Source organism: Astyanax mexicanus, chromosome 3, assembly GCF_023375975.1.
Source record: "Astyanax mexicanus isolate ESR-SI-001 chromosome 3, AstMex3_surface, whole genome shotgun sequence".
Classification (NCBI taxonomy): domain Eukaryota; kingdom Metazoa; phylum Chordata; class Actinopteri; order Characiformes; family Acestrorhamphidae; genus Astyanax; species Astyanax mexicanus.
This window is the reverse complement of record NC_064410.1, coordinates 5731153-5759096: the sequence shown is the minus strand read 5'-3', so window position 1 is coordinate 5759096 and position 27944 is coordinate 5731153. Positions and strand designations below refer to the sequence as shown.

The window sequence follows — 27944 nt, the reverse complement described above, 5'->3', positions numbered from 1 at the left end:
TTTACTCTACCTCTCATTTTTCCATCTCTCTCATTCTTCCCCACTATTACACAATTTCTTCCTCTTACTTTCTCCATCCCTCACTCTCCCCCTCATACTGTTTCTCTTCCCTCTCTTATTCTGCCTCTCCCTTATTATTCCTTCACTTTTAAATCTTCCTCCCCCTCTCCTTCTATCTCTCATTCTCCCCCTCTTACTGTTCTATCTCTCATTCTCCCTTTCCCTCCGTCCCTTTTTGTAGCATCTTCCATTGTTTTTGTAAAAAGCAGTTTACCTTTGGTGACTTTATACCAGATTGCTGTTTCTCATGCAGACAACTGAGTTTATTGCATTTAAAAAGTGCCATTTTTAATTGTAAAATGTGTGAAAAGCAGAAAAAATGTGTTTAGAGTTTTAGAGAAGAGGTTACACCCTTTGTGTCAGTTTAAATCACTGTGCTACGTATGTCATTTCAGTGTGTAAATTATATTGTGGTTAGAATAAACCACACAAAGTCATTTTTTTTTGAAGGACAGACTACAAATAATTAAGTGTCACTTTTTCAAAACATAAATTCCATGTTAAATGTCAAACTGCTTCTAATGAACCAGAGTTCTTTATGTTGAAAAAAGCTCTCTGTGCAGGTTTGAACCTGTTAGCCTGGTTACAGGTTCTGTTTACATTTGCAGTGTTGCTTATTCAGGACCAGAAAGTGTACAAAACAGAAAATCTGTTTTTATGAAGCTACCAGCCTCGAGCCAGATTCAGATTAGCAATATAGTGCCATATTGCTAATGCAACGTTAGCGATGTTGGATCACCCCGCTCACTGGCATTGCTAATTCTCCAACAATGCGGACCCATTCAGCCCTGTAGTGGAAAAAACGGCCAAAGCTTGGTAACTGTTTTGTAACTATCTGGCTGTAGGCTGCTAGCATCAATTTAAGAGTGTGGTGTATCAATGTTTTTTTAGTTCTTGCTAGCTGTAGCCAGGCTAACTAGTATGCTAACAGGTTAAAGTAATGCGGTTGTATTTATAAGCAGACATTTTTAAACACATTCGTGTAGCTGATAGGTCATAGGTCTCATAGCATAAACATCACCTGGACTAGCTTTTACACTTGAAAAATGACCCTAAGGATAGCATAAGTTCTTGTAATGCTCAGCATGCCGCCTGCTTACGGATTAGGTCTCACCCTTCAACAAAAAAAAAAAGACAATCAGCTTGCTCGTTGCGCAGAGAGCAGGGAAGGTTAGCAGGAAAGAGATTTATTGTGGAGATCTGTGCAAGCGCATTGGCCACAAGCCAGAAAAATCATGTTTTACTAGTGATTTAAAAATATGTTTCTAAAGCATCTTCTCCCAATCAAGCTTCAGCTGTTTGACTCAAAAAACTGAAATCATTGTTTTAAAATAATAATCACATTGATGATGAGTTGAGGATATGCAAATGGTACACAATCAACACAAGACATTAAGAAGTGATTAATTTATTTAATGTTCAAATATACACGCTTATCGCTAAGCCTTTATCCCAGTTCGCTTTTGCCCTAAGTAAGTGAAAGTTGTCTTGGGGTAATGAGAGGGGTATTTTTCCCTCTCAATGGACAACACAAACTTCTTTATCAACCTTTACATTTAAAGCTTAAGTCCAGTGTTTTTTAACCTAGTGTCCAAGGACAACAATTTCCACATATTAGTCTGAATAAAGAAGTGGAAAAATTGTAAAGTGCACTGATTCTGTTATAACTGATCTATTAATGATTCTTATCTATAGTGTGACGTCTATAGGCAACATGCTATTTGGTGTATTTAAGTGTAGGAAGTTTATAATTTGTGATAACTAAAATTACTTTCAATAGACATCAGGTTGAAAAACAGTGGACTACTCCATTTTACTGGGCTTCCAAATGACTCGAGCCATGATTTGCGACTATACAATGCAAAAACGAACATATAAAATCAACCAGGAACCCAGTGGTTATGTGTAGACCGTCCCAGAGTAGCTAAAAGCTACATTCAGACATGTTTCAACCTACCTGAGGTACAGAAATTGCACAGGCTGCAATACAGGAAGGGCCAGTTTTGGAAGCACTGCGAGAAAATGCACAAGGCCTGTGTGGAATTCCTGGAGCGAACACAAGTAAAAGAAAGTCTGCCTTTTCTTCCAATGACTGCGTCTCAGATCTCTTCACTCTTTCTAGCTTCCATGGAGAACACAGAACACAAGGGAACGAGGTATATAGAAAAAGAAACTCTGAAGTAGTTCGGTCTATCTGATATGGAAAGATAAATAAGCTTAGCCCCAGACAGGAAAGAAAGTAAAATGAAAATAAAAATCTATGTAAAAAAAAATAATAATAAAAATAATCTTCAATGTAAAGATGCAGAAAAGATTTCTGAACGGCGATGCATTGGGAAAAGAAAAAAAAATAAATTAAATTATAAAAACTTTGTCTCCCTAAAAAACTTCTCAACATAAATTCCATGAACTAAAAGCGCTGAAGTTCTTCAGGGAACTAAATGTGATAATGTGATTTTATGTCATCTCTTCAATGATCGCTTATCTTTTTAAAGGAAATTCCACCAATTTCCAAAATCACTGCTTAATTAAACCTGCAAGATATAAACAAAGCCATTTCGTGTGATGTGGTGGTGTGAACTGCATGTTTCTGAAGAGTCTGTCCAAGTCAGAATTGTTCACAGTGATGGTGACTGGAGCGAATCCCCGTGAATTACACAGTTAATGCTGCTTTGTGCCCAAGAGAGCACAGCTGCTCAGGCTCTCCCAGCTCCCATGCTCTTACCAAAGCTCTCCAGGGAGCACCAGTACAGTTAGAGCACCCCTTTGCCCATGCCCTCTCTGGGTGAGCACCCTCAGGTGGCGCTCTCTCTCCACGTCATTCCCATTGCAATGCGGGCAGTCACAGGCCGCTGCAGTCTGTCTATAAACTCAACCAACCACTTGTCTGGCAAAGACATCCATCCCCAGCATCAGAGCTGGGGAACTGGCACCTTCCTTGTGCCCATTGGTAGCAGTTCAAAGAGAACAAAAAAAAAAAAAGATGTTGGATGTATCTATCAGAGGAGGTATGTGCAACATCACATATACAACTCACATATACAGAAGACTTGTGCAGGACCAGTGTACCAGTAGATTTGCTGGTGGTTTCAGACAGTAAATGGCTATATTAATGCTGAAAGCTATCTTTCTTCGTTGACTTTCTGTACAATGAACCTTTTCACACCTTTTCAAACCCACTTTGACAGGACTCTGACATCTCCTCTCAAATAAAAAAATAATAAAACTTCAGTGGAATTCTCCTTTAAGACAAGAATTCTCCGTTGTCCTGCAGGAATAATACGCAACAGAAAGCAGGTAGCTTCACCTCTTCAACTCTGAGGTATCATGCATACCTTGCATACTGTTGGTCTTGAGGCTTCACTGTAATTGTGTTAGTTTTAAAAGGTTTCACAGTGATGCACTGAACATAGGTAATGGGTTTATAAATAATACTTAGGAAATGATTTTAAAAAATGTGGGCTATGTAGGCTGATTTTTTTTTTTTTAATCCACCTCCTCCCGATGCTACTGAACATCAGCGTGTGCGCTGAAGCAGGCTGGACCGTTTCCTCCAGACCGGTCCATCCCTGATCAGGGTGGGAGGATTTGCATCAGAGCTTCGCAAGTGTTCTGGGTCAGCTTTTCCGGAAACTTCACCAGAAACTCCAGCACCATGTCCCCTCTCTTATCTGGACATTTGGACAGGGGCAGTCCTTCTCCCACGATCCTCTTCTTCATGCCCGGCTTGATGACGTCACGAGACGTCACAGTAATGGACCTGCCATCTAGCGTGGGAGCGTTGATCGTGCAGCCACAGAGTGCCTGGAGAGAGCGGGAAACAGCAATATTAATAAATAATAATGCGTTTGAAAATTCACCAGCACACAAATAAAGCACAAGTGATTAAGGATGATGCGAGTGTTCATTCTTTCAGAGATCTAGACTAAGATTTTGCACTGGAATTGACATGACTTTGGACTTGATATAACACAGTGGATCAACAACAGCAGATGACATGTCTCTCCAAACCATTACTGATTGTGGAAACTTTTCACTAGACCTCAAGCAGCTTGAACTGTGTGTCTCTCCACTTTTACTCCAGACTCTCCCCTCCTTTGATTTCCAAATGTAATGTAAAATTTACTGATGATCAGTGATGGTTTGGAGAGACATGGCATCTGCTGGTGTTGATCCACTGTGTTTTATTATCAGTGCAGTACAGTACTTCCTGCTTCCCTCTGCTGACAATTTTTATGGAGATGTGGATTTCATTTTCCAGCAGGATTTGGCACACTACCCACACTGACAAATGTACTGATTGGTCAAATTTTTGAGACACTGATTTTTGGGTTGTCATTGCTTTTAAGCCATAATTATTAACAATCAAAGAAATAAACACTTAAAATAGATCACTGTGTATAATATATCTATATAATATATGAGTTTCACATTTTGAACAGAGTTACTGAAATAAAGTAACTTTTCAATGATATTCTCATTTTTTGAGATACACTAGTATGTCAGAAAAAAAATGTGATATATTGAGTCAATAAATGTTCTGATATATTATGATACATTTAAACCAAATCACACACTTTCAAGCTGGAGTAATCCTTAATGTCTTGTACTCTGGTCTTTTTCACAAAAAAATGCAAATATTATCGCAGATGTAAAAAAGGTGTGTCTAATTAAACCATAATAATAAAATTTTCCCAAAATGCAAGAATATTGCTACACACAAGCTGTTAAGCAGCTTACGCACAAGTGACTAAGTGATTATCACTGATAACAAGTGCTTAAAGTAACTTAATCCATCTTAGAAAACAAGACACTTACATCTCTAAGGGATATCCTCGCAGTGTAGATGATATCAGAGCCGTCTCTGCGGAAGACCGGGTGCGACTTGTCTTTGACCACAAACACGATGTCAGCCGGGATGTTGGTTGGGGTCTCGTCGCCCTCTCTAGGGAAGGTGATCTTGGTCCCCTCCTTCCAGCCACGCTTGATGTCCACCGTCAGAATCTTGTCTTCGTTTCGCATGGAGCAGCCGTCCGTGTTCAGTCGCTTGCGGGAAATCTTCATTTTCTTGGTGCAGCCAGAGTACACTTCCTCCAGGCTCACTTTGAGCTCGTGGATGACTGGAGGGTCTTTCTTCTTCTCACGGCATCCGTGGCCACCTCCTACCCGAGACTTAAAGGACCTGGGGAAGCCACCCATGCCCCCCATTCCGCCCATGCCCCCCATGCCAAAAGCGGCAAAAGGGTCTTCAACGTCCATGTCGTCGTCCCCACCATGGGCAAAGAACTGGTCAAACGGACTGCGGCCACCGAAGAACTCCGCAAACATGGCATGTGGGTCTCCATGGAACGTGTAGCTGGGGCCATTAGCACTGCCGCCCCCTCCAGAGTGGCCTTTAAGTCCTGCAGAATTAAAAAGAACAAATTTCTGTCTGCATCAACATCTAAAAAAATGCATGAAAAAATTAACAAGTAATTTAGAAATGTAACACATTGACCTATATAGGAAATAACGGACCCCCCCCCCCCACCTAAATAAACACTAATCCTGCAATCAGATGTGCAATTTCTGCAGATATCGATATTTTATTAAGAATCAAGGCATAATACATATCTGCATGTATGTAGCAGTTGAGTCTTAGACTGTATGTATCAGCACTAACTACAGCATTTGCAGTATCAAAGCTCAAAGTATATATATTTGGACTTTAGCCTATTTACACTAGATAGGGATCTTTTCCAATTGGAGGACTAAGCAGATCTGTATACAATACAGTGCAAAGGTTTTAGGCTCTTACTGTTTTGTTTTTACTCAGTATAACACTAATATATAAAATATATCAAATAAAACTGATGCCAGTTTATAAAAATCAGTGTTTCACTGCACACCATGATGATTCACGGGAAAATCAAACTGGCAAATGAGTAATATTTTATGAGTAATGAGTAATATATAGGAAAAGGTGTCCAACATCCCTGGTCATCGTGTAAGAGTGAAAATGTCACAACATATTGGGCACAATTTGGTCATTTTCACTTATGAGTTTACTCATTTTTGGTGCCAGTGGTTTAAATATAATGGGTGTTTGTTATTTTTAGGTATTTTACATGTAGGACTTAGAACTAAAAGCACACAAAAACTAGTGATGCCATGCCAGAGAATCTCTATAGAGGAGAATACACACTCGCAGTGAGTCCAGCATGAATTAGAATTTATAAATATCTGATCACTTTTATACTAAAATCTCCTCAACACAGAACTTAATGTTCTGAAAAATGGAAATATACAGGCATGCTTTCTTTGCTTTTTTAGTAAAATACTTTATTATACTTTCTAAAATTAAAGGAATACTTAGAACAAGTAAATAATTAATATTTTAATTAAGTTCATATAGGACTCACTCGCGGGCTCCCTCTAGAGTTTAATAGTGATATAACAGAAAAAGAGAAAGTGGTCAGACCCTCTATAGACAGCTCTGGTCATGCGTAAAATGTGTTTTGGACCTGTAGTTATCTCTTTCTACTGTCTACTGGCTGTATGTATCCGCTGCTCCTGACTCCCAGTCACCGACTGGGTCCGATATCTAGCATACCAAATATTTGCGAGGCGTCTCCGACTGGTCTGAGATCAGTCAGCGACACTACAGGACAGTAAGAGCACCCAGAGATACCAGATTTGCCTCCGAGGAGAATTTTTAGGGGAAATAAAGAAAAAACTGAGCCTAAATCATGCAGTGTGAATCTGACATTAATGACAGCGCTACTGAAGGCTGTGGCTGGTGATTGGGGCGGTTGCATACCAGTAGATTAGCCAGCTAGCTATGTTAGCTATGTTATCCACTCACCCTCCTCTCCGTATCGGTCATAAATCTCCTTCTTCTTGGAGTCGCTCAGCACGTCGTAAGCCTCTGCGATCTCCTTAAACTTGTCCTCTGCCCCCGGGGCTTTGTTTTTGTCGGGGTGAAACCGGAGAGCCTGTTTTCGGTACGCTTTCTTAATCTCCTCCTCTGAAGCTCCTTTCTGGATGCCCAGGATCTTGTAGTAGTCTTTCCCCATCATCAGCCCTTCCAAGCACCACCCACACTGAACCCCAGCCGCCTAATCCGCCCTGAACCCGCTCAGAACACGCATTTATCACCAAACCGGTTAGCTTTAGTTAACATTCCTCCACCTGCACGAATACCCTTGTAATTACACCGAGTCCTGCAGCTTCCAGTACCCGCTCCCCGCTCACCCACACCCGGCTTACGCGGCGTACTCCTCTCCCACCAGCCCTCCGCATTCCCCACACACCCCACACACTCCACACACACACACAGTAAGTCCGGGGAGCGTTAAACACAGGAATATAACTAAACTTCCCTCCTGTCTCCGTGTCTCTGCCCGATACTCTACCCTCAGAAAGTTCGAGAAGGACCGATGTTCTTCTGTAACGCCCCCCCTCCACCGAGCTCCGGCCTCACTCCCACAGCGCCTCTACCGACCCGGAGCGAACACTGCTGGTGGCTACGGGAGAAGTAAGGAGTGAATTTTGTGAAAACGCTTTACACAAAAATAAAATCAGCAATTAATTTTTTAAGAATCAAAAGGAAAAAATGTAGTTGCAAATTCAAAAGAGAAAAAATCTATAGCAGATATACAAAAATATATTTTTTATATATACTTGGTTACTTTATATTCCTTTGCAGTTATTTTAAAATTATTTTAGTTTGGATTTTGTCAGTCACTGCTTTTATTTTTGTGTTTTTGTGAATTTTCTGTGACTTTTTTTGGATTTTTCTGGTAAATACTTTTTCTTCTGGAATCTCTCGTTTGCTTCTGCTTCAGTTTTTTGCTTCTGAGTCTGTAACATCCAAGGCAACATCCAGGTTTTGTTTTTTGGCGGCAGGGGTAATTTTTAAGAGTAGCCCAAAAAAGTACCCCACCACCCTTGAGTTTTCACCCACAACTGGATTTTTAGCCCAATTTGGTGAAGAAAAACCCGCAAAACTTTCGTTTGAGCGCAGGATAAATATTACATATATATATTAGGTTAATGTGCCTCTATAGACTAATGGTCTATGTAGACATATCGATCAAATGCCCTTGAATTTAACCTCAACATTGATAAATGTCTTATGTGTGCATAATAATAAACAGTTTGACAGCCAAATTGTGATCATGCCTGAGGTTGTAAAATGTATTTTCTGTAAATGTCTGATAAAAAATATAAAAAAAAATAAAATAAATATATTATCCTAAAGGTAGCAGTCTCTAAGTCCATAAAGCAATAGAAATCATTCCAGCATAGTAAGGATGTAAAGTATAGTTTTTAAAGTTTTATTGTCAGTCAGTTGTTTCAATCTGAGTTATAGCCGTCTCTGCTCCTGAGGGCACGAATGGTTTAAGGGGAAGTAATGGGCAAGTAATGGTGTGAAATTCTCCTCATGCCGTTCTCAGACAGGTGCAGCGTGCATCACTGTGTGTCTTATAGCATCTATATAGACCAGGAGATGGATAAACAGAGCTCTAAGCTTAGTTCCCAGATGCACGGTCAGCAAACCGTGGTCACTCTGAGGTCGCACTTGAGAGGGGTCAAGTAGCCACAGCAAATCTGGGCTGGTTCCATCCACTCACTTTAGAAGAGACACATCTTCAGCTCAGTACTGACACAGAGGAACCAGCCTTCAGCACAATGCGGCAGTGTGAGGTAAGGCCTGGGTCTACTTTACTCGTTTAAAGGTTGTTTCAGCCTTATCTCTGTCTAAGGTCTGTAGTATATGACTAATATGACTACTTGAGGTTGGGTATAATTTCTGTGTAATTTGAAAATAGTAAAAAAAAATCTGTTGTGCTAAAGTCTCATGATGATGAGTAAACAGTTTTAGACCAGATCTCCTTAAAGCTTCACTGAAACAATGTCTCAGGCATAATTATGCTCACTATTAAACTTTGAAACTAATGGACTGTTTGTAAAGCATTATAAGAGCTAGTGTTGTTGATAATAATAGTGATGAAGATGATTCGCCACCATGCTAATAACCATCATTTCATAAGAACACTGACCAGCCTAAATATATTCCTCCACCACCAATATATTAACTTGAAAATCTTACCCAAAACTACTGTACACCAACTTTTTTTAGGGAGCATAACATCGCTTTTCAGTTTACTACATTTTAGTTTACTACAAAATTTGAATACACAAACTGTCCTTTACGCGCTGTCAAAAATCCTTGATGAATGGACCAGTAGAAATGATCCAAAATAACCTGAAATAAACTCTTTTTACACTGACTTCCTCTGAAAATTAAGAAGATTTTATATCTCATGTGAAGTTGCTGTATTAAAGGTTGGTAGTTTTTGATAGGCCTGTCAGAGGAGTAGGTCTAAAAACACTCTGTATATGATGCACCATTCATACCCCACTCTGAACATTTCTGATTCAAAGTGTTAATAAAATATATTGTATCACGTCAAACCCATCCCAAATAGTTTCACTTACAAATGTTGTTTAATCAAATAATAATTTTTTGTAGAATTTTGTTGGAACTTCTCTTTAAGCCTTTTAGTCTATAATCATATGTATTCATTTTTTATGTTTATATAAACCCTCAAATTTGGGGACAAACACATATAGAATTATATACTGAAACTGTGGTGAAATCGTCCTTTAATTTTGTAGCTTTATAAAAATATTAGCTTAAATTTTATTTACATATAAATGTAAATATGTGTACCTATTGGTACATATTGGTGCTTTCACAAACATAAAAAATGTATATATTGCCATAAATGCTTGTATTTGAGCCCCTGCACATTTAACAATATATTTACATTTTGGTGGAGTGCTATTTTATTCCTTGTCTATGAACATCTCTGACCTTTCTAAATATTGGTGTAAAAACTCTAAGCCTGTTCACATTTAAATATATATTGAAATGTTTGTGGAATTATTCTTTTTTTATGATTGCAATTACACAACACAAAAAAACTGAGAAATGAAGAACATTTCAGAACATTTCAGGCAAAACTGCAAAAATGGACTGGACAAAATTACTGGTACCTTTTTTTAAAAATGTGGGTAAAAACTTTGTTTCAAACATTTAATGCTTGTTTAAACTCACCTGTGGCAAGTAACAGATGTGGGTAAAAACATGTAAAATCACACTTGAAACCAGAGGAAAACAAGGCAAGTTGACGCATTCCATCTCCAGAGGTCTATAGGGAGAAGGCAAATATGAGTGACCTGAAGCAGTTTAAAAAAAGAAAGAGAAGAAAAACAATTTCAGTTTAGAGGTGTAAGAAGCATGATGATAATTGTAGGAAGTGACTGATTTTAAGTTATTTTTGACCAAAGGGTGTGCAATTAAATACTCAATAATTTTGTTTATATGCTTGTAGTTTTGTGTGAAATTATATACATTTTGGTCCTTTTTTCTCTGTTTTTTTCTGCAATCATTTTTATGGGAGAAATACTTCATTTTCTGGAAAAAAAAATCAGGGGTACCAACACTTTTGGCAATGACTGTATTTGGGCAGAAATTCCCTGTAAGACTGTAAAATTTAGGTGTAAGCACTAATAATGGAGCCTGTATGCTGTTCTGAACAATTGCAGATGTTCTGGAGGTCTTCTAACAGCTGATGTAAATAACCCGGCTGCTGTAAATAAACTGGAATATTCAGGGCACTTTGCCTATCGCTATGTTTGCTCTATCTGCTCAAGACTGAGCCATAACTATAAACGAGCAGCTCTTAATCATCAGTGCCTCGGCCTTAATGTGAGAGCCCCCCGGGAGCCCACTCTGAAGGAGTATTTGGAGAATGCCAGGCTGAAATTGCTGACGGGGTTGTGGGTAAACTAGAGGGGGCAGCAGCGTGCAGGCACTGCCCTGTCAGATGCTCTGCATGCTGGAGGACCTGTAACTGATGAGCACTAACACGCCAAATATACAAGCTGCTGTAAACAGTGTATATCGCTGCTGTCCAATGAAAACCATATATCTCTGTTTTTGTCAGTTTTAAGAGTTCTCCATCTGAATCTGGATCTGAATGAATATACCAATTTAAATGTACGAATATTATGTGTAAAACTTTTGTAAAACATTTAAATTAGTTTTATTTAAAGTTAGAATTGTCTATTTTGGAGACGCTTGTTTTTCATTGGACAGCGATGATGTAAAAAATCAAATAAAAGTGTTTAAAGAATATCATCTATGAGTTTTTGCAAATGCACTCTCTGTGTTTTCCCTGTTATTTACTTTCTGATGTGTCTATTTTTTTTAATACACTATATTGTACTTTTTAAAAAGTATGATCAAAGTTTATTTTCAAACATTTGAGGAAAGCATAATAATTATGTACTTTTAATATATTTTAAGTCAGTACATAAATCTGTTAGTATATTTACAGCATACTTAGATATTTCTCAATTTAGTACAATTAATTTTTTTTTTCACCAGGGACTCTATCTAGTCTATTTTCCTATTACCTTCAAATAGTATCAATGATATCATGCCTACTGAAAACAGTAGGTCAAAGATCAAGTGACATAAGTGGGTGGGTTCTGGAGAAAGGTTCTGTACTGGGCTCTCTCTCTCTCTCTCTCTCTCTCTCTGCTCTAAGCTATGCTTTAGAATAGCCTCAGAGCAGAAGAGTCATGAGGGTCATTTCTTCTGCAGCACTGCTATGGGATCTGCAGGGTGTCCAGGCTGGCTGGCGTATGAAGAAGCAGGGGAGGGTGGTATATTTAGCCTAGTAAAAATCATGTCGTGGATTATGTCTTGGGGCTCTCGAGTTTCACCTTCAGAGTTTTTCTGGAGGCACTGGGAGGAATGGGCGGCCTCCCAGGTGTTAAGGGGGCAGGAGACTCATTTTCCACTCACTCTGCAGCCAGACCTCTAACTTAACACACCTCCCTAGACTACAAGGGGGAGGCATTGACCTCGAACAAGAGAGTCGGAAGTAAAGAAAGAGCTCCTGAAATTTTCTTCCAACTCAACAAGGCCATAAAGGAAATACAGTACTTTTTGTAAGGCCTCTGGCTTAAACTCCACACCTCCTGGACCTCTGGAGCCACAACTGAGGTGCAGTAAATGGATGTATTGGCTTTAGAGGCAAAAGGGGCCAAGAATGATGCCCCGGCGGCCCCTGCCCCATCTAAATCCAGGCCCAAAGCACCCAAAAAGGCTAAACGAATTGTCTACTTTGAGGTGGAGATCCTGGACGCCAAGACCAAGGAGAAGCTGCTGCTGCTAGATAAGGTACTGGGCATGGCCATGTGTTCCTGTGTCATCACATTACTTACTCTGCATGAGCTTTTACAAGGACAACTTTACACCACAAAGCTTTAACTGATTTCAAATCAGTTTTTTGAAGGAAAAAGATTAAGTTGTTGGCTCTATGAATGTATATTTATAATAATCACAGAAGCATGTGACGTAACCTTCAAATTTTCTGCCCCAACATTTTGGTACATTTTACCAACAAAAATTGACAATTTTTAATAGTCGGTGTTTTCTACTAAATGTTGCTATTGACTTGCAATTAATCTGACAAGTTTTATAGAAGTTCTTAGAGTGTTTTTATTTAACATTTTAAACATTATAGTAATGTTTCAGCAATATAACTTCTTGGTTTTGGAAATATTACTTAACTTAAGGTCTCCATAATGTTATTATTTGTCTAGCTGAGAAAGGTATGTGAGAAACTATAATGACAAAGTATAATGTTGTGATGCAAACCATAAAACTACCACTGCTAACAAAAAACACTGCAGCTAAGATAAAAATGCAGCTGCTAACATGAAAGCTATCACTGCTAGCATAAAAAAACGCTGCTAACAAAAAGCTATTACTGCTAACATAAAAACGCCGCTGCTACCATAAAACGACAGCCGCTAACATAAAAGCTATCGGTGCTAAAAGACCACTGCTAGCATAAAAAGAAAGCTGCTAACATAAAAGCTATTAGTGCTTGCATAAAACACCACTCCTAACATAAAAACTACCACTGCTAACATAAAAACACAGGTAATAACTTAAAAACTACAATTGGTAACATAAAAAATACTCCTGGTTAACATACAAACACCACTGCTAGCGTAAGAACACTGCTGCTAACATACAAGCTATCACTGCTAACATAAAAAACAGCTGCTAACATAAAAACCCTGCTGCTAACATAAAAACACTGCTGCTAACATAAAAACTACCACTGCTAACATAAAAACCCTGCTGCTAACATAAAACACTGCTGCTAACATAAAAACCCTGCTGCTAACATAAAAACCCTGCTGCTAACATAAAACACTGCTGCTAACATAAAACACTGCTGCTAACATAAAAACCCTGCTGCTAACATAAAGCACTGCTGCTAACATAAAAACCCTGCTGCTAACATAAAAACACTGCTGCTAACATAAAAACTACCACTGCTAACATAAAAACCCTGCTGCTAACATAAAACACTGCTGCTAACATAAAAACCCTGCTGCTAACATAAAAACCCTGCTGCTAACATAAAACACTGCTGCTAACATAAAAACCCTGCTGCTAACATAAAAACACTGCTGCTAACATAAAAACTACCACTGCTAGCATAAGAACACTGCTGCTAACATACAAGCTATCACTGCTAACATAAAAAACAGCTGCTAACATAAAAACACTACCACTAACATTAAAACTTGCTAACATAAAACATAAAAACTGCTGCTAACATACAAGCTATCACTGCTAGCATAAAAACACAGCTGCTAACATAAAAACCACCACAGCTGACATAAAAACCACCTCTAGCATAAACACTACCACTGTTAACATAAAAGCATCGCTGCTAACATAAATACTACTATTGTTATCATAAATATCACTGCTAACATAAAAAAACAGCTGCTAACATAAAAAAAAACATTACTGCTAAAATAAAAACCACCACTGATACACAGGCTTGTGTGAGTACAAAATAAAGCACATTTCAGTAATACTTGCTGTATATTATGTTAACCAGTTGCAAATGAGTATTAAAAAATGCCATTTAATTAAAAGATTGTTAAACATAAATTGAATACTCGTGAAAATAATGGCAAGATTACAAGATTACTTATTACAAATATTATGAATAGTGACACAAAAGGGTTCCCTTAAAGTTCGTATGTCAGTGATTGTAATTGATTACCTGTATTTGCATCGGCAGGTTGAACCTATTGCCACTATTTTGGACATAAAGTCTATGTTCCACAAGTCAAGTAAGTGGTTTTGGGTTTTACAAAGCCGTAATTTGACATGCTTTATAATGACGCTAAGCTGTTTGGCAGGGTCAATGTGTTACATTCAAATCCGTGTTCACTCTGTTCCTGCAGATCAGCGCTGGTATCCTGCCAGACAGTCGCTGTGCCTGGACCCCAGTGAGTAGATCCTCTTTCACACTGCTGCTTGTGAATGTGCTCTATAGCAAAGCCTTAGTTTCAGTTTCTGTGGAGGAGTTGGAAACAGATGTAGTATAACTGTGGGGATGAGTGTAGCCCATTGATCCATTAATTAGTGGTGCCTTTTTTTATATAGATTTTTATAAACCAGTCAATCATATAGATCATGACCTCAGGATAACATTAGGAAAGTGACCCACATGGAAATGCTAAATATTACATATAGTATGTGTTTATGTTATACAACTCTGGACAAAATGAAGAGACCACTTTAGTTTCTGAATCAGTTTCTCTGATTTTGCTATTTATAGATTAGAAATGTTTGAGTAAAATGAACATTTTTGTTTTGTTCTATAAACTACAGACAACATTTCTCCCAAATTCCAAATAAACATATTGTCATTTAGAGCATTTATTTGCAGAAAATGAGAAATGGCCTAAATAATAAAAAAGAAGCAGAGCTTTCAGACCTCAAATAATGCAAAGAAGTTCATGTTCATAAAAAAATTCAGAGTTCAGAAATCGATATTTGGTGGAATATCCCTGCTTCTTTATCACAGTTTTCATGCATCTTGGCATGTTCTCCTCCACCAGTCTTACATACTGCTTTTGTTCAGCTTGGACTGATGGCTTGTGATCATCCATCAGGATTTGTTTTTATATTGTATCATATGTTGAAATCATAAATGTTAGAAACATATGTTTAATTCATATATGTAAATATATATAAAGCAATGGGTGAAGTTCTAGCCCCATGATGCATTGCAGTCTCTTTTAAAGCTTTTTGTTGCTGTTAATTTTGTGATTACTGTTGTTGAGTTATGACTCTTAATAACTGTTGGTTATTAATTGTTGTTAAAGCATAATCACATAGCTCAACCTTCAGTAGCTCAGTAACATATACAGTATTTAAGTGAAAATGTTCTTTGTGTGTGTTTGTTGTGAATTCACTGAATATTAAACAGGCGTAAAGAAATCTATTTTCATATTTGTAACTATTTATACGTTTATGGGACAGAAATATATGTGACATATATGTCAAAACATGTATTTCATATACATACCCATACATATTTCATGAGACATATATATATATATGTTAATATATGATGATGTATGTAAGTGAAAGTGGAAGTGAATAGAACCACAATGTCCAAGTTTATACCAGAGTAATTGGATTGGAAATGTTCACAAACTGTACAGAGTTTCTGCTGTTCCCACGTTATATTGCATTATTGCAGACACCTGGAGCTGATTAACAAGTTTATCAGACACAAGTTTGTTTTTTTGTACATTTTACATATTTTTTATTCAAGTGCATTTGCATTAATTTAATGTAACAAACATTTCTAGCATCACTTTCCATGTGTGATATCAGTTTATTGCCTCAGATAACCATTACTGAGGTTTGTTAGTCAAAAGAACAATTGTCTTTCTCTGTGTAAAGTTCAAGTCATAAGGGATCTAATGCAGTGTCAAAACTTTACATGGCTTGGTAAGGAATTGTTTACAGCGCTCACAGTAATAAGGCGCCTGCGTGCACCTACACTTCCCATCCCCACTATCCATTGTTTCCATTTAAAAGCCCTCAGGAGAGTTTTGTAATTGCTTTCATACAATTCTGAAGTTCAGTTGTGTTTACTGTTGTGTGATTTCAGAGGGAAAGCCTCTAAAAGATGAAGATGTCCTCCAGATGTTACCTGTGGGAACCACAGCAACATTCTACTTCAGAGACCTGGGAGCACAGATCAGCTGGGGAACGGTGAGCAAAGCACAAATACAGATTCCTTTTTACTAAGGTTTACGTGTAACGGTACACGTACAGTGGTGCTTGAAAGTTTGTGAACCATTTAGAATTTTCTATATTTCTGCATAAATATGAATCAAAACATCATAAGATATCCTCTCTCAATGCTCCAGCAGCTGATGGCAAGCTATATGACTGGGGTGTTTAAATGAGCGAAATCTGTTCAGAATGATGTTAATTAACATTGTAACACTAAAGAAGCATAGACATATTATAAAAAAATTATTAAGAAAAGTTCAGGAGCTCACATGTGCGCAATACACACTGCGTAGGCCAGAGCTGTGTGATTACAACATTGTAACATGTGCAGCTTTTTTTAAAAACAAAGTTTGATTTGATATTTTGCTATATTGTGATTATCACACCATAGCTTTATATAAAATAGAAATAGCATTAAAGGTCTCATTCTATCGTTTTTTTCATTCATTTTAAAATGTCTAGTTGTGGTCTCTAGTATGAATGAATGTCATGTGAGCCATTTCTTGTAAAAACAAAGTGCTCAGGTGTTTCTATTTAGCCCTGCTTTATTTCACTGAATTAGTGGTCTGTGTAGAAAGACAGGATTTGGCTCTTGCTTATTTATATTCATACATGTAAATATATCGCCTCTGATTGGCTAACAGCACTGCAGCAGAGAATGCATACCTGCCTTCGTCCCCAATGTCAGTTTTAAAGCTCTAAAACTCAAAGGACAAAATGTTTTCAGAGATACTGTCTTAGTTATATAAGATATAGCATTGAGTGCTAGGTAAAGCGCCCGGCGGCACTCTCTGCCCATAGCCAAAAAACGTTATTGCTGCAGCAAGATTCAGTGTTTGAAAAAGTGGATTTTAGTGAAGGGAGACCTTTAAGAAACGCCATATAAAAAGTTTCAGTAACCATTACTTTGAATCCTCCCACCTTACACACTGATATTAATATAACAATATCATAACCAGGTCATGGCAGATGTCATCTACTGTCATCAATGGTAATGACAGATTATATCCAGTAATAGAACTTGTTCTGTGTCATGTTACCACCACCTATACCCATCATGACAGTGTTGTATTATCAATGTTTAAATGTGTAACCCTCAGTTAATGTGTGATGTGTATATTCATATAGGTTATATCAGTGTTATGTAGCAGGGTTTTGATATGATGTGTAGGATCTGCATTTCTGATGGAATTTCTTCACTTATCTCCGCGCTTTAATGCTTCAAGGTGGCCTTTAAATCATATTTACTTGATAGAACTGGAGGGTTATTAATGTGTTTTTGGTTATTTTTGCTGTTCAGAAGACTCACTGTCCCCTGGTTAAAATTTCCTTCTCCTTCCCAGAAGCATATCCTCTTTCTTAGTACATATAAGCTCCCTGCCCCTGTTTCCACACCAGGTGTTGATCCCCTCGACCTTCTGTTCACTTTCTGTCTGTCCTTGTGTGACCTGTGTAGCAGGACTGCTGAGTGTTTGAAGGCTTCTGCTGGGTGTAGTAATAAATTAAAATGCTTCTCTGGTGAGCTTTTGTTTACATCCCTCCCCTCTCTGTCTGTCGCGCTCATTCTAGTTCTACTAGTTTTTCCACACGCTCTTGGGCTCCCTATCTCCTTATAAGGGCGTTTTTTTCCCCGCCGTGTCCCAATTCACTAGCCGGGGCAGCAATATTGTATTGGACCGCGACCCTGACAACACGGGTTCAATCCCGGATGAGGAGTGGTGTGCTTTTTTTTTTTTTTTTTCTTTTTGGGTTTACCTGCTTTGAGATCAACCGTTCTTCTATTGGGTTCAACAACCCTCTGGGCTGGAGAGCTACTATTCTGTAGCACTCCATTCCATTACACTTCATTTCCACAACAGATTTTTTTTTTTGTGTGAACGTTTTAAGAACATTAACTGTAGCATTCAGAAAATGTTCAACTAATCATTTTTTTTCTGGGTCCTAACAAACTTTTCACTTTCTCCCTGAACATTACTTCACCAGTGCGAGTAGTTGTTGCTGCATGGTTGAAAGTGCAGGTCTGGGGCTGTTTGGAGCTTCATGCTAATGTCATAGTGACTCAGATTGCAGTAGGACAGAGTCGTTTCTATTTGGGAACTTGATTCCTGTGCTAAGTTTGTGCCACAGAGCTTTTAACATGTGCTGACCAAGACTTTCTCTCTGAATTACCATCTCTCTCAACACTGGCCTAGCTACTGCAATGCTGCTACAGTGCAGAGGGAACTGTGACAACTTTATTGGAACACTTATATAATTTTACACCATTGACCCATTATCAGTGTCACTAATACAGTTTATAATATAATAAAATAACTTCTGACTAGCTTAAGCATACAGTATCAATCAAATGTTTGGACACATCTTCTTCTCATTCAATGTTTTTATTTTCTGATTTTTGTCCTACATTGTAAATGTATACTGACCTGATCCAGACTATGAAGGAACACATAAGGAATCATGTAGAAAATTAAAAGGGTTAAACAAACCAAAATACTGTTTAAAGAGGTGCTGTTAGCTTGCAATGAACGTATTGTCACGCTCTTGTCCTGCTCTGTCTCCTTTCTCGCCTGCTCTGTTTTTATGTACTATTCCCATGTGCTACCATCTCCCAGTGTTTTCCCCAGTACTTTTCCATTCACATACACTCTCCTCTTGTCTTATTTGTAACTCCGCCCCCCTCGTTACCTGCCCAGGTGTTTGTAGTTTTGTGTGTGTTTTTAAAAATTTTAGTCCTCCTGTTTCAGTGTGTCTTTGCCAGTCTTTGCATTGACCTCTGTTGTTTCGTCTATCTTGCGTTTTTCTCAGTTTATTGCCTTTGTTTACTCCTTTTTTATTTCTTGTTTATTCTTGTTTATTTCCTTGTTCTGTTTTGTTTATTCTGTTTTGTTTTATTTCCTAGTGTATTCTCCTCTTTATTTGTTTATTTATAATTACATCCTTCCTTACCTGCACATACGTCCGCCTTCACGTCTCCCTGCCTGGTCGCCTTCACACTTATCTTGTGCAACAGAGGTAACTCTTGCTCTTCCTTTCCTGGGGTGGTCCTGATGAGAGCCAGTTTCATCATATCGTTTTTGACAGTCTTTGCGACTGCACTTAAGTCTTTGAAATGTTTCGGATTGACTGACTGACTGAATTTCTTAACTATTTTTTCTTTACTTAGTTGAGTAGTTCTTGCTTCTTATAATGTGGATTAGAACATTACTTAAATAGAGCTGTTCACTGTATACCTGTAACTCTACCTCTTCACTACTTTACAACTGATGCTCTCAAACACATTAAGAGACAAGCAATTCAAATAATTAACTCTTGATGAGTTCAGCACAGCTGTTAACTAAAAGCCTGAAATTGAAGGTGACTCTACCTCATAAAGCTGACTGAGAAAATCCAGCAGAGATGTGCAAAACTGTTAATCTAATGTAAGCAAGTGATACAAAACATAAATAATAAACTTTATTGCTGCTATATTATTGTGTGTTTTATTCAAGGTCATTTTCGTACCAGTTCATTACTTTTCTGGCACATTAGACCCCAGTTACCCCACTGTCTCGCACTCCTTGTACCTAGTCCTCTCACCCAGAGTCTCTTCACATCTGTCTCTCTCTCTCTCTCTCTCTCCAGGTGTTCCTCAGCGAGTGCATTGGGCCGCTTGTCATCTACCTGATGTTCTATTTCAGAGTGCCCTTCATCTACGCCCCCAAATACGACTTCAAAACCAGCAAACACTGGGTCGTACAGTGAGTATCTGATCACAAACCGTTTAAATGTTAATGGAAATTTATTCAAGTGAAAATTCTTTAACAAGTTACTGATATATACTGATTCTTACAGCTTTCCACTGGCAAAAAAAAACATTTTTAAAACCATTTTCTGTGGCATTACTCAAAGGGCCCTATTTTAGTGATTCATAGCAGATCAATGCAGATTGTGGAGCTGGATTTAGGGCATGTCAGTGTGTCTTTGTGTCATAAGGGCACAAAAAATACATATTGCGCGGCTTGAAACACACAAAAGGCATGAACTACTTCTCTTAAATAATCATGGCTGTGTTTTGGGCGTAACGTGAAATAAACCAATCAGTGTGCCAGTTATCATTCCCTTTAAGAGGCAGGTGAGCTCTGACTTTGGCGTGTTCGTATCTTAACAGTGCTGCGCTTTGTGCAGCTCAGCAGAGGAAACCGAAAAAGTAATTGAGAAGGAAATATATAGTAATATATATATAGTACATTTCAGACATATAGTACATACAAATAGTGGTAATACATCAGGACACACAGTGCCTTGAAAAGTGTTCATACTTCTTGTTCTTTCACCAACCACTTAAATGTATGTTCCTGACATTGTATGTGACAGACCAATGTAGAAAGTAATTCAAAGAAATTAATATAGTAATTTGTATTTTTCCCCTATTTTCCCCCTATAAAACTGTTGTTTCACCATAGTGAATACATAGCAATCGCCCAGTCAAAGTCCTGACCTAAATTCTGGCACGCCTTAAAAATTGCTATTCATGGAGGCTTTTCATTCAATTCGACTGATTTACAAAAAAAAAAATCAGTCTCTGGATGTGCAAAGCTGGTAATGACATACACTGAAAGAGTTGCAGCTGTAATTGCATTAAAAAGTCTCTTTTAGGTTTTGACTAAGAGGGCTGAATACAAATTGCGCTGGCCTCCTGTATCACAATGTGTAGCTAGATTAGTAATCTTCTCATACATTGATGTTAAATAAGGATACAAATGTGGGTTAAAATAACCTGTAACATTAAATTATATTTTATACTTTTACTATATTAACTGGTGGAAGGATCCAGTGGGTTGCATGCAATCTATCTGACCCTGATTTGTGTAACAGTGAAGTTATATCAGACATGATGTTGTGAGATGTTGAGTGAATGTTTGCTGTCAGGCCGTGGTGTTAATAAAGAGGAGAGGCTCAGGTCCAGGAAATGTTCTTGTACCTCAAGGGTAAAGCTGGTTTAAACTGACCCCCAGATACAGCACAATTCTGAGAAAGCTCTCATCACTCTTCTGTCTGTTCTCTTCAGTCTAGCCTGTCTGTGTCACTCCTTCCATTATGTAAAGAGGATCCTGGAAACACTGTTTGTCCATCGGTTCTCCCATGGCACCATGCCCCTGCGCAACATTTTCAAGGTGAGGTAGCGTCTGTCCCCAATTAAAAAAAAAAGAACCTGTCAGTGTTTTTTTTTACTCGCTCTGTTTCAGATAAAGTGTGTGAAAAATGTTGCATTGCTTTAAAATAATCTTGACTTAATGTGAGTCAATGTGAGTTAATGTGACGTGAACCTGGAATGTAATTCACTCACTCACTCACACACTCACTCATGTTTAGCAGGCTTCAGATTCTCCACAAGGGGGTGCTATTAGTTAACATATAACGTTTAATGCTTTACATCAATGATACTGTGTGTTAACCTTTTTGTTTTATTTGCTATCTGACTAATCTGACTAATCCAGTCAAAACATTTTCAAATCAGATTTTAGTCACTTTTTTCATATGTGGTCCTAAATCTGATATGTACCCGATTAATCCATGGACATGTGACATGAGTGTGAACGGTTGGAATTCAATGTCTTTCTCATACCCACACATCTCTTAGTGCAGCTTTTCTAGCTATAGCTGCAAAAACAACACAAAAAAACAGCAAAAGCAAACCGCCTGGCCTTTTTTCACCTCCTTGACCTGAGCATGAACTTCAGACCAGCTGTTCACTGTTTTTCCACTTCAGCAAAAGATGCTCCACATATGAGCTGATTATACATCCATTTCCCTTTATAAAGCTACGAGTCGTCTCTCAAATATGAGTTTTTTTGTTCTGTTGGTAAAGAAGAAGGTGACGATTATACACGTATCAATGTGCAGCATGTGAGGCGTTTCTTTAAGATAGATACGGGTCACTTACTTTTGTGAGACTACTGAAATCTGACAACTGGGATTTCAGAACAGGAGTTTTTCTACATTTGAGGCTACTCAACTATTTAATATCCCACTTTAATAAGTGAAAACGATCTTAAATTAAGATTTAAAACCGTTTCTCTTTCAGAATTGCTCGTATTATTGGTTCTTTGCTGCTTGGATGGCCTACTACATAAACCACCCGCTCTACACCCCTCCATGTGAGTAATCCTCATCAGGCTTAAGCTTAATTCCGGCCTCTTTGGCTCCAGCCAGATGCAGTTTGTGCTGTGAATCATTTCTGAGTGAATGTGTCTGTTTTTAGACTATGGGGAACAGCAAGTGAAGACAGCACTGGGGATTTTTCTGGTGAGCGTCGCTTTGCCTACTGACTCCCTTTGACTTTCTGTGCATTAATTCTTCTTCTTCTTCTTCTCCATGTGTTTCCTTGATTCATCACAGTTCTGCCAGCTGGGAAGCTTCTCCATCCACGTTACTCTCCGCAACCTCAAACCTCCAGGTGAGATCCTATCGGTTAAAGAGCTCAATAAAAGACCAGGAAATGCTGGAACTCTGTAAGATCTCACTGTGGCGGTTTTCATTTCAGGGTCTAAAATCAAGAAGATTCCATATCCAACCAGGAATCCGTTCACGTGGATCTTCGCACTCGTTTCCTGCCCTAATTACACGTATGAGGTGAGACTCAAAGACTGTAAATAAATAGATGTGTACAAAAGTATTGGCATGCTTACATTTTAATCAATCAATCAATCAATTAATCAACATTTATTTTGACTCGGAAGTACATTGAGAGCAACCTCAATTTTTTATTTTTATGTAGCCGAGAATTTATAAAAACAGGGATGACAACATGACAAAGAAAATAATAACTACAGGGGTTGGACAATGAAACTGAAACACCCGTCATTTTAGTGTAGGAGGTTTCATCATGGCTAAATTGGAGCAGCCTGGTGGCCAGTCTTCATTAATTGCACATTATTACACCAGTAAGAGCGTGAGAGAGTGTGAAGGTTCAATTAGCAGGGTAAGAGCACAGTTTTGCTCCAAATATTGCAATGCACACAACATTATGGGTGACATACCAGAGTTCAAAAGAGGACAAATTGTTGGTGCACGTCTTGCTGGCGCATCTGTGACCAAGACAGCAAGTCTTTGTGATCAAGTATCAAGAGCCACGGTATCCAGGGCAATGTCAGCATACCACCAAGAAGGACCAACCACATCCAACAGGATTAACAGTGGACGCTGTAAGAGGAAGATGTCTGAAAGGGATTTTCGGGTGCTAACCCGGATTGTATCCAAAAAACATAAAACCACGGCTGATCAAATCACGGCAGAATTCAATGTACACCTCAACTCTCCTGTTTCCACCAGAACTGTCCGTCGGGACAATTAATTATTGTGCTCTAAAACCAGGTGTTTCAGTTTCATTGTCTAACCCCTGTACATTTAATCATTAAAAAACAGTGAATAAAAGATAAAAATAAATTTAAAAAAGTAAAATAATAAAAATAATTACTTAAAAACTTGGTTTAATTGATCAGAAATTAAGATCACAAGAAGATAAGATTAATACAATAAAAAAACAGTTAAAATTAAGATAAAACAAATGTTTACATAGTACCATTAAAACTAAATAAATAAACAATCAAAAAAATATTAAAACTTATAATAATAGTCACCCAGACCAGGAATTGAACCAGTGGTGTTATCCACTGCACCACACCAACCACACCTTACACATGTTTTGTTGATTGTAAATAGAAATATTTCACATTGACTTCCACTACTGTATAAGATAAGAGTTTTTTTGTTTCCTCTTCTGTGAAATATTTTTTTTGTTACTGTAGTCTTTCAATATACAGATATGAAATTACATTAAGAGACCACTTCAGTTTCTGAATCAGTTTCTCTGATTTTGCTATAAGTTTGAGTAAAATGAACATTGTTGTTTTATTCTATAAACTACAAACAACATTTCTCCTACATTTTTAATAAAAATATTGTCATTTAGAGCATTTATTTGCAGAAAATGAGAAATGGCTAAATTAACAAAAAATATGCAGAGCTTTCAGACTTTAAATAATGCAAAGAAAACAAGTTCATATTCATAAAGTTTTAAGAGTTCAGAAATCAATATTTGGTGAAATAACCCTGGTTTTTAATGACAGTTTTCATGCATCTTGGCATCATGTTCTCCTCCACCAGTCTTACACACTGCTTTTGGATAACTTTATGATACTCACTCCTGGTGCAACAATTCAAGCAGTTCAGCTTGGTTTGATGGCTCAGTGACCTCTAAGCTGTGATTCAGCACTGAGTGGTGAGCTGTGGTGTTGACCACAATTTGACACCCGAGCTTAACAGCCTGTTGCTGTGAACTGCTGCTGCCCTCTGCTGGTCAACACCACTGACTGAGCCTCTGTGTTCTTTTCTTCACTGTGAATCAAAAAGTACATTAATGAGTAATAAGTGAATGTAATGTTATGTGTGCTGTGTGTATCTTTCTTGTAGGTGGGCACCTGGATGGGCTTCACCGTGATGACGCAGTGCGTCCCCGTGGCCTTCTTCACCGTTATCGGCTTTATTCAGATGACCGTTTGGGCCAAAGGCAAGCACCGCAGCTACCTGAAGGAGTTCAAGGAATACCCAACCCTGCGCTCACCCATCCTGCCCTTTATACTGTAGAGTCTCACACACACACACACACACACACACACACACACACACACACATATGTATACACATATACAAATATACACATAGACAGTATCAGTCAAACGTATGGACACACCTTAAATTCAGTCGTCTAAAATATAAAGAAAAATATATGGAATTATTAAGTAAACAAAAAAGTGTTAAACAAACTAGAATATGTTTTATATATTTAAAATTCTTCAAAGTTTTGCACATCTTGGCTGGATTTTCTCAGTCAGTTTTATGAGGTAGAGTCACCTAGAATTCAGGCTTTCAGTTAACAGCTGTGCTGAACTCATCAAGAGTTAAATACTTGAGTCATGTTATAATTCATATTATGATAAGAACTACTCAACTAAATAAAAATTAAAAAAAATACTTGAAGAAAATTTCGAGACTTTTGAGAGAAAGTCCATTAAGGACAATTTAAAATGTTACGATGAAACTGGCTCTCATCAGGGGTGCCACAGTAAAAACAAAGAGCAAGAGCTCCCTCTGTTGTACAATGTAAGTTCATCAGAATTACCAGAAACCCCCAGATAAGAGCACCCACATGCTTCTTCACAGATTATTTTGGTTTATTTAAAGGTCACCTTCCGCGAAAATCCGATTTTTCTTGTTTTTTGTGGAATACAGTAGGTCTCTCCGAGTTGAATGTGTACACCTGCACATTAAACTGTTTTGCAGCCCCCATTGTCTGCAGGAGCTAAGCAAAGAAATCCCCCCTCCCCCCCTCCGAAAAACGGGTGAATTTTGAATTATCTTTCTGCCTACGTAGGCAGAAACTCACAGACCAGCCCACCTTGGCTCGAGAAACTCCCAGAGGCGGAGTGAAGCGACGCAACATCACCGCTCATCAGTTAGGAGGTGGGAGGCAGTGAGCGGCAGAGCGGTGGAGGGGCGTCGCAGTGCTCCTAGCCAATCAGAGGAGAGATATTTGCATGCTGTTTGCATGTATGAATATTCATGAGCAAAGCTGGAATCCGGTCATTTTGGACACACACCTAAAACAGTCCATTAAAAAAGAGCTATACAGAGACACCTGAGCACTTTTTTTTTTACAAAAACGGCTCACATGTCATTCATTCATACTAGAGACCACAACTAGACATTTTAAAATGAAAGAAAAAACGACGGAAGGTGACCTTTAATACTTTTAAATTACTACATGATTCCTTCATAGTCTGGATGATGTCAATATTAATTTACAATGTAGGAAAAAAAATCAAATAAAAACATTGAATTAGAAGGTGTATCCAAACTTTTGACTACTACAGTATGTACACTGACATGCCAGAAATCATGGTACATGGAACTGATATCCTATGAATGTCCCATGACTTTTGCTATGCCCCACAGAAATTAAAGAATGCAGCACTAACCTGTGAGAGGTCTGTGTGTGGGGTCTCCTGCATTGAATGTAGAGGGGATTTTTACTATATCCAGTTCACACAGACTTTTCTAGCCAGACACAGCCAGTCATGATCATTACCAGCCACTGCACTGTCCACTGTGGGTGGTAATGTATTCTGCGATGTATTCCCAGTACACATGTGATACTTTGGACTAAGGAATGTCAAATAAATGCACCCAATATCAGTCCTTGCTCCAAATCCCATAATTCATGTTGCCATGCCATGAGCACGCTGGCCAGTGTTCAATCTTACTCACAAGAAAACATCTCACTACTTATGATGATGTAATTGTCCATGATCAATTTACATACTGCTGTCCCATGACTTTTGGAGTATCAGTGTATAAGGAAGCTGCTATACTGGGCCATAATTTGTATGAAACATGCTGAAGTAAAGTTTCTGATTCTGGATCTGTTTTCAGAGGCATATCTGCAAAAAACAGCTTTAAAAATAAGGGCAAATGTGATCAGTGATCGTTATCTACCTTGGCCAATATAAAAATATACACCTTTCTTCCCTCTCTGGTGTAAAAATGCATATTAGATTCATTCAGCATTTCCGTTATAGGATTTTTATTTTTAATCCGGCTTTTCTCACACAATTTTTGCTATGCCGATTATCCCACTCACTCTAGTACCGTATTCCCTCTATCACTAGTGATGCTCCAACATGAGGAGGGTAAAGATACATGTGAAGTCAGACTCCGCCTCCTTTGCTGAGTAGCATCACAGCATACTCAGAGGAAAGCGCAGCAGCTCGGTTCTGATACATCAGCACACAGATGCAGCCTTGTGCTGATCTACATCACCCTAGGAGTGATGAGGGGAAAGAGCACCATCTACTGTACCCACCCAGATAGAGCAAGGCCAGTTGTCCTCTCTCAGACTCCGGCTGCTGATGGCAAAGCATCACAACCCAGGATTTAATTGAAGTTGCGATCCTTGGGCTATAGTGAATGCACGGTTTAAAAAAAAAAGGTGTATCCTGCTTTCCTTTGTTGGAGTAACTGGTTTTCTACTACTTTTTTTGAGAATTTCTGTGAGGATTTGATTGCATTTAGCAACAAAAGCATTTGATTAATGATCACCACCCTACATCATTCCCAAATTCCCAAAACTCATTCCGGAGAACACTATACAATATATATACTATAAGTGTGCATTTACACATCTTACAATGTGTGTCCACAAACACTTGGACCTGTAGTGTGTGTAAGTAATGGAAGCAATTGGTTGTTTGATCGTTTCTCCGGACCTGTGCTCTTTTCCGGGCGGCTGCTCGTTTATTGATTGCATTATTTGTAGTTATCTGAATTCTGAGAACCTGAATATAGGAAAGCCTCTGGAATCAAACAGAAAGCAATTTAGCTGAGCTAATAAACCAATAACTGGTGCACAGTTATTATCTACTGTGAGTAAATGAGTGAGGGTGTTATCACAAACTCAGAGATTTCCTAAAGCAAACAAGCCTGATCTGATTCATTGTTTTTCAATGGCAGGTTTTATCCTGAGGAAAGTAAAAATGACCACTCCATGATGCTCATTGCCATTGCTCAGTGTGTTCAGGTAAATGTCTGGCATATTGCTATCTTGGCAACAGAAAACATGAAATGAAAATGAACTTGTCAGACGTTCATTGCTATC

At 38.3% G+C, this 27944-nt stretch overlaps 2 protein-coding genes across 2 annotated transcripts; one reads left to right on the top strand and one right to left on the bottom strand.

Annotated features, from left to right (window-relative positions):
• Window positions 1-1452: 1452 nt before the first annotated feature.
• Window positions 1453-7502, bottom strand: dnajb1a (DnaJ heat shock protein family (Hsp40) member B1a). The gene is made up of 3 exons (XM_007229011.4): window positions 6905-7502; window positions 4879-5462; window positions 1453-3864 (listed from the first exon to the last, which is right to left on the bottom strand). Exons 1-3 carry the CDS (start codon window positions 7116-7118, stop codon window positions 3634-3636), a joined length of 1029 nt encoding a protein of 342 aa, XP_007229073.2. The 5' UTR covers window positions 7119-7502; the 3' UTR covers window positions 1453-3633.
• Window positions 7503-11840: 4338 nt separating this feature from the next.
• Window positions 11841-26709, top strand: tecra (trans-2,3-enoyl-CoA reductase a). Its single transcript, XM_022668050.2, has 11 exons — window positions 11841-12301; window positions 14235-14286; window positions 14401-14445; window positions 16125-16228; window positions 19874-19989; window positions 21300-21405; window positions 22317-22389; window positions 22494-22537; window positions 22631-22688; window positions 22776-22864; window positions 24704-26709. Exons 1-11 carry the CDS (start codon window positions 12134-12136, stop codon window positions 24875-24877), a joined length of 1029 nt encoding a protein of 342 aa, XP_022523771.2. The 5' UTR covers window positions 11841-12133; the 3' UTR covers window positions 24878-26709.
• The last annotated feature ends 1235 nt before the right edge of the window (window positions 26710-27944 follow it).